The 6,748-nt window shown below is 37.3% G+C and overlaps 1 protein-coding gene and 1 long non-coding RNA gene across 2 annotated transcripts; one reads left to right on the forward strand and one right to left on the reverse strand.

The window, feature by feature from the left end:
• Positions 1 to 897: 897 nt before the first annotated feature.
• On the reverse strand, positions 898 to 2,279 carry LOC107058187 (uncharacterized). The gene is made up of 3 exons (XR_001471828.1): positions 1,999 to 2,279; positions 1,519 to 1,893; positions 898 to 1,419 (listed from the first exon to the last, which is right to left on the reverse strand). It is a non-coding gene; the product is annotated as an uncharacterized lncRNA (long non-coding RNA).
• Positions 2,280 to 3,084: 805 nt separating this feature from the next.
• On the forward strand, positions 3,085 to 6,192 carry LOC107058190 (uncharacterized). Its single transcript, XM_015303594.1, has 5 exons — positions 3,085 to 3,097; positions 3,586 to 3,615; positions 3,742 to 3,935; positions 4,594 to 5,307; positions 5,395 to 6,192. The coding sequence occupies exons 1-5, from the start codon at positions 3,085 to 3,087 to the stop codon at positions 6,190 to 6,192; spliced, it is 1,749 nt and encodes a 582-aa protein (XP_015159080.1).
• Positions 6,193 to 6,748: the final 556 nt, after the last annotated feature.

Consider the following 6,748-nt stretch of genomic DNA (forward strand, 5'->3'; position numbering starts at 1 on the left):
TTTCAGTTTATTTTCCTAACATTTCTTTTTAGTCCATCCAAAGGACAATAGTTTAAGAGCCCATTTGAACATGTTTTAGATCATAACTTTGAATCATTCATTAGAAATTAGATATTTTAGCAAATGCTTTTTTCAATTTAACTTTAAAACCAAATAATACATTAGCAAATGCTTATTCAATTTAAATTTGAAAAATACTACGAAATAAAAATATTTTCTAGTTTATTAGGAAAGAGAGTTTTATCGTTATTTGTATACAATAATATATCATCAATTCAAAATATATACGAGATTATAAATTAAAATTTTCAAATTTGAGTCTCAAATCCTATGATCAAACTCCTACTAATTAATTCTGAAGAATTTACTTTAACTTTTTATTTTATCCTCAATGAGAAAGCCACGCAAGTATTATGAAATATTTAAAATTATAAGTTTCAAAATATTATAACCATACATATATTATGATATATTTATAGACACAAAATTTAAAAATATTTCTTCCTTTATTAAACTATATATCTTTTCAATATTTGTGAGAGTAGCGCTTACAAGATTTGTTCCATGTAATAATGTGTAAGTAAGAATTTTATTAATGACTCCACCTAATGCGTATACAATATGTGGATATATTAAGAGGAATATGTTTTTCTAAAAATAAATCGACAATATAATTTTCTTATTGTACTACGCTATCATCGGTAGATAAACGTTAATCTCTTTTATTTATACAATAGGTGGAACATCGACGCTGCAGAAAAGCTAGCGCCGTTTATGAAACTCTTTTACACTGCTCTCCTAGATTTTTACAGTGAAGTGGAGAAAGAGTTGGCAAAGGAGAACAAGTCATTTCGAGTCAACTTTGCTATTAGTGAGGTAATTATGTGATTGATATTAATTATGACTCCTAATTGCACTTCAATACATTTGCTATACATATCGTTTTACCAAGAAGATAAATCATGTGATCAAGTGATATTAACTTTTGCAAAATTGCACTTCAATACATTGCAGAAGATGCATAAAAGGGAGCTATGTGATATCACAAGGTAACTAGCAAGATACACAATCAATAATATCACAACATTATTTTATTAAAAAAATATATTGTCCTTTGGATGGACTAAAAAGAAATGTTAGGAAAATAAACTGAAACGTAGATATAGTATATTTAATGTTTCCAAAAAAAAAACATACTACTTTTCTATTGCATTTGTGAGGAGAGTAAGTTCATGCAGTGTTCCATAGGTATCATAGATGTCATCAGTAATTGAAGCGAAACATAACACTTTGGTTAGTATATTTCTGGCAACATTATATTGGGGCTCAAAGTACACACCCAAAGACCAAAAGTACAACTCAACCACTCTGTCTTTTGCAAAAGGTAGTTCATTTGCCAAGTTCAATTCTTTCCACCACCTAAAATGTAAAGTTAAATCTCAAAATCAATATAAAAAATCTATTTGATTTTAATAAAACAGTGTTGTGATATTATTGATTGTGTATCTTGCTAGTTACCTTGTGATATCACATAGCTCCCTTTTATGCATCCTCTGCAATGTATTGAAGTCCAGTTTTGCAAAATTCAATAACACTTGATCACATGATTTATCTTCTTGATAAAACGATGTGTGTTTTCTAGTTGCTACCCTGGCTATAATTTTGTTTATTGGATACTTTAGGGCATAGCTGACTTGCATAGATAGAGAATTACTCAATTTAGGCAACAATAACTTCAAATGAGAGTGGTGGTGAAATTAACGGCTTCATCCAAAATTTCTTCATCATGTACTCTGAATTGTGTTGCCTCGTACAAGCTTAATAATCCTTGCATGTCGTTAACCATTGCTTTTTAATAATTTCCTTGGTCATCGGTGAACTTTCTAAAAACATCTGTTTCAAAATATGTATTCACACGCTAGTGTGTAAAAAGTTAAAAACTCTTATCTACAAACAAGCTTTGTTCACATAAATTGGATGGGATGACGTATTACTTACCAGATGAGACATAGTAACCTTGTAGCCTAAGTAATCGAAAGCTTAGAGCAACAACATGAAGGTCATGACTTTCACCAAATTCACCAATCCATTCTTCATAACCATTATTCATGTTACTCAATGATTCCTCAATCTCATGTTCAAATGGTATGCCATGATCTTAGGCATATTTATATACCTAAGTTGTCGATATTGGCCCATAAATTGATTAGATTGAAGAATGATCTTTAGTTACTAACTTGATTTTTGGTATAACTTGTGATGATTGTGCACTAACACACATGATTAGTTGTTTCAGGAGCATTCGAAGGAATTGGAGTTGGAACGAAGAAAGAAGGAGCAAAGATGTGCAAGAAAACGGCTAAGGCAAAAACCACCAGTGGCTGGCGCACTGGTTAGTGCGGCGCGCCACTGGTGGAACGTCAGAGAGGATTGTGTGGCGCGCTGAGAGGCGCGACACGCCAAGGAGGAGACGTTAGAATCAAGTTCAAGGCGCGCTGAGAAGCGCGACACACCCCATTTTTCTGACTTTTCCAAGTTTTAAACATTAATTAGGATTCCTAATTTTAGTAGGATTTGTTCCCAACTTTTTCTACTATTATAAATAGATCCTTAGGCTCCATAATTAAGGGGAACGTTTGTTAGTGTGCAAGAGAAAGAATTCAAGTTTGTAATCCTTTAACTCTTCTATTTTTCCGAATTTTGTAAGAACATTTATCTATTATTGATTTCTAATAGCATGAGTAGCTAACCGCCCTAGTTCTGGGGCTGTAGCTATGAATTATGTGTTGAATGTTTGAGGCTTTATGAATTGATTTTCGGTTGTCAATCAAAATTACTTCTAGATACTTGTTTTACTATTTTATGCTTGTGCACCATAAAATAAATCTAGTGTCTAATCTTAAAATCGAACGAGGAGGCATTATATAGACCAGAGAATATAGAGAGCATCGGTCCACCCATTAGATTGAGGTGATTAGTGTTTAGGAATGACGCCCAGACGAACACCTTGCTTAGTTACGAAATAGGATGAAATATAAATGCTCGCCAGTTAGTTTATCTATCCCCGCTCAACGATGTAGTTAGATGGCTAACTGGGGTAGGCGGCGAGAGGCGAACCACCCGGACCATACTATCAACCCTATAAACCAGTAATTTGACTACTGAAGTGAATTCTCAGCCAATGATATGATGCATGATATTCAATGTATGTTGCAGCCCTGGAATTGTTTTTAAACTTGCTTGAAACATATTAACTAAGTCGTTCACTATCGGTTACTTTCATTTAGTGCATAATTATTAGTAGTTACTTAACTAAATCATCAACTCTTGAAAATGTTATTTGGTTACTTTTAGTTGTAGCGTTAAGTGAATATAAGTTGATGATAAGTCCCTTGGGAACGATAACTCGTTTCTTAAATAATATGTACTACTTGTGCAACCACGTACACTTGCGTGTATTTTAGGGAGCAACAAGTTTTTGGCGCCGCTGTCGGGGACTTAGAAATTGACTTATATTCAATCTTCTTAAGTCTACAATTAGTTTCTTCAGTTATTAATTTCTTGATCTTAGCTTGTTTCTTGCAGGCATTGAAATTTCAAGTCTGGCTCGGAAAGGTGATCTTGTAGAACCTTACAACGAACCTGAGAGAGTTTTGCGCTAGCGCAGAAAGATGGCAAATCAAGGATGACACAGAGAGTTGGGATTAGGTCCACTGGGTCACGTCGATGATGAAAATCCAGGCAATGTGGATAACCCAGAAAATGTGAACATCCAAGGAAATCACAATAACACAGAAAATCTGAATAATCAAGGAGTACCACCTATCATACCTGCAAGACCAGTTCGTGATGTGGCAGTCCCACTCACCGCAAATCTAGCATCCAGTATTAGAAAACCTCCACCAGGGGGTAGATTTGAACTAAAGCAGAGCATGGTGCATAGTCTCCATACTAATGGGCAATTCACTGGTCTCCCCCATGAGGACTCTCAAAGCCATCTTAGGAACTTCATAGAGATTACTAATACATACACCCCAATAAGAGTCACATCGAATTATGTGAGGCTGACTTTGTTTCCATACTCGCTACAAGGCGTTGGTTAGATTCTGAACCACCAAATTCCATCACTACTTGGGATGATCTAGCAAGGAAATTCCTTTCTCGATTCTACCCATCCAAGAAAACTGCCAAACTGAGGAGGGAGATAATAATTTTTGTTCAAAAGCAGGGTGAGGACATGTACCAAACATGGGCGCGCTTTAAACAAATGTTGAATGCTTGCCGCACCACATGCAAACAAATGAGGTACTAGCTCACGCTTTCTTTGAGGGTTTAGATTACAATGCAAAAGGTATTCTTAATAGTGCAGCAGCTGGACAGGCTTTAGCTATAACAAGTGAATGATAAACTGTCTGAGGGGAACCAATGGTATAAGGAGAAATGTGTAGAACCACAACCCAAAAAGCTACAGAGATTTTAGATGTAGACCAAGCTACTGCCATAAATGCCAAGATAGATGCAATGCAACATAACTTGAACCTATAGTTTAAACAGTTGGCTCTAAATCAAGCTCCGGTAAACATGGTACAATAGGCAGCCCGTTGGTGTGAGGTGTGTGGTGGTGGAAACCATGAAGCTGAGCAATGTGAGGAGAATCCGGATTCTGTGAATTATGTGGGTAATGCGCAAAGAGACCAAGGCCAACAAAATTATGGTAATAGTTACAACCCTAGTTGGAGGAACCATCCTAACTTCTCATTGGGGGGAAACCAAAACCAAAATCAGTCACAAGGGGTGAATCAATACCGTACCCAAGGGGTTGGGCAGCAGTACCAAAATCCCAACCAAAGTGTAAATCCTAGTGCACCAAAAGGGGGGATGACCAATGAAGAGCTATTCCAAAAGCTCATGACTGAAATAGGGACCAAGGTAAGTGCTAGAATAGATAAGCAGGATGAGAACATCAGAAACATCCAAATGTCTCAAATGAGTTTGGAGAAACAAGTGGCGCAAGTAGCTAATTATTTGAACTTGCATCCCCAAGGTGGGCTGCCCGGTGATACTGAGCCCAACCCAAAGCAACTACATGCGGTAAGTACTAGAAGAGGGCTGCAATTACATGAACTAGCTCCAAAGAAGAGAGACACTGAGGTTAGCACCAAAGATAAGAAAGGGGAAGAGGTAGTAAAAAGCTCCAATGTTGAGGCTCCCATTCCTCAAAAGAAGTTACCGCCTCCATTTACACAAAGGCTTAAAAAGCAGAATGAAGATGAATGCTTCGGTAAGTTTCTTTCTCTCCTTAAACAGGTTCACATTAATCTACCTCTGGTTGACATTTTGCAGGGAATCTCGAAGTATGCTAAGTATGTGACGGATATTGTGGTGAACAAATAGCGGTTCACAGAGTATAAAACTGTAGCACTGACTGAGAAGTGCAGCTCCAGGATTCAAAACAAACTGCCCAAGAAGTTGAAAGATCCGGGGAGTTTCACTGTGCAGATTACAATTGGGCAAAGTGTCCATGCCCGCGAACTGTGTGATTTAGGGGAAAGTATAAATCTGATGCCTTTGTCATTGTATCTAAAGCTTGGGTTGGGTAGTCCAAAAAGAACCACAGTTATTCTCCAACTCGCTGATAGATCTATTGCTAGGCCAGAGGGGGTGGTAGAAGATGTGTTAGTACAAGTATGTTCATTAATTTTTTTGGTAGATTTTGTGGTATTAGACTTTGAACCCGATTCTAAAGTTTCATTCATCTTGGGACGACCTTTCTTGGCTACGGGTAGGGCATTGATTGATGTAGCAGCTGGTCAACTAACTATGAGGGCACACGATAAGGTTGAGGCATTTGATGTTTACCGTCCTTTAAAATTACCTTTTATTTACGAAGAATCGTCTGCTATTACTGTGGTTGATTACATAGGAATTGTATCTGAAGACCCGTTAGAAAGAGTGTTAGTGGGTCAAGAGTTAGAGGGAGATACTGAAGCTCAAGAGACTGAATCATACTTAAATCTAGCAGTAGTAGAAACTCGTAGGACTCAAGTGGAGTCCTTAGATCGCGAGTTAGGTTCCCCGCCAAAACCATCAATTGAAGAGGCTCCTAAGTTGGAGCTAAAAGCCTTGTCGGCTCACCTAAGGTACGCTTATTTGGGTACTAATGAAACCTTGCCTGCTATACTTTCTGCATAATTGTCTGATTTACAAGTTGAGGCGGCACTGTGAGTCTTGAAGCGGAGGAAGAAAGCAATTGGATGGCAGATGGCTGATATTCATGGGATTAGTCTGGCGTTATGTATGCACAGAATTTACATGGAAGATGATCACAAACCAAGTGCACAACATCAACGTCGTCTAAATCCTTTTATGAAATAAGTGGTAAGAAATGAAGTGATAAAGTGGTTAGATGCTGAGATTGTTTACCCAATCTCTGATAGTAAGTGGGTAAGTCCGGTACAATATGTTCCCAAAGAAAGAAGGTATGACTGTGGTAAGGAATGAAAAGAATGAGCTAGTTCCTACTAGAATAGTGATTGGGTGGAAAATTTGTATGGATTACCAGAAAATTAATGATGCTACCCAGAAAGATCACTGCCCTATTCCCTTTATTGATCAAATGCTTGACAGGTTAGCAGGTCAGGAGTACTATTGTTTCCTAGATGGCTATTCAGGTTACAACCAGATCTTGATTGCACCCGAGGATCAGGAAAAGACCACATTCACTTGTCCGTATGGTACATATGCTTTG

This window comes from Solanum tuberosum, unplaced genomic scaffold (genome assembly GCF_000226075.1).
Source record: "Solanum tuberosum cultivar DM 1-3 516 R44 unplaced genomic scaffold, SolTub_3.0 scf00458, whole genome shotgun sequence".
In the NCBI taxonomy this organism is placed as follows: domain Eukaryota; kingdom Viridiplantae; phylum Streptophyta; class Magnoliopsida; order Solanales; family Solanaceae; genus Solanum; species Solanum tuberosum.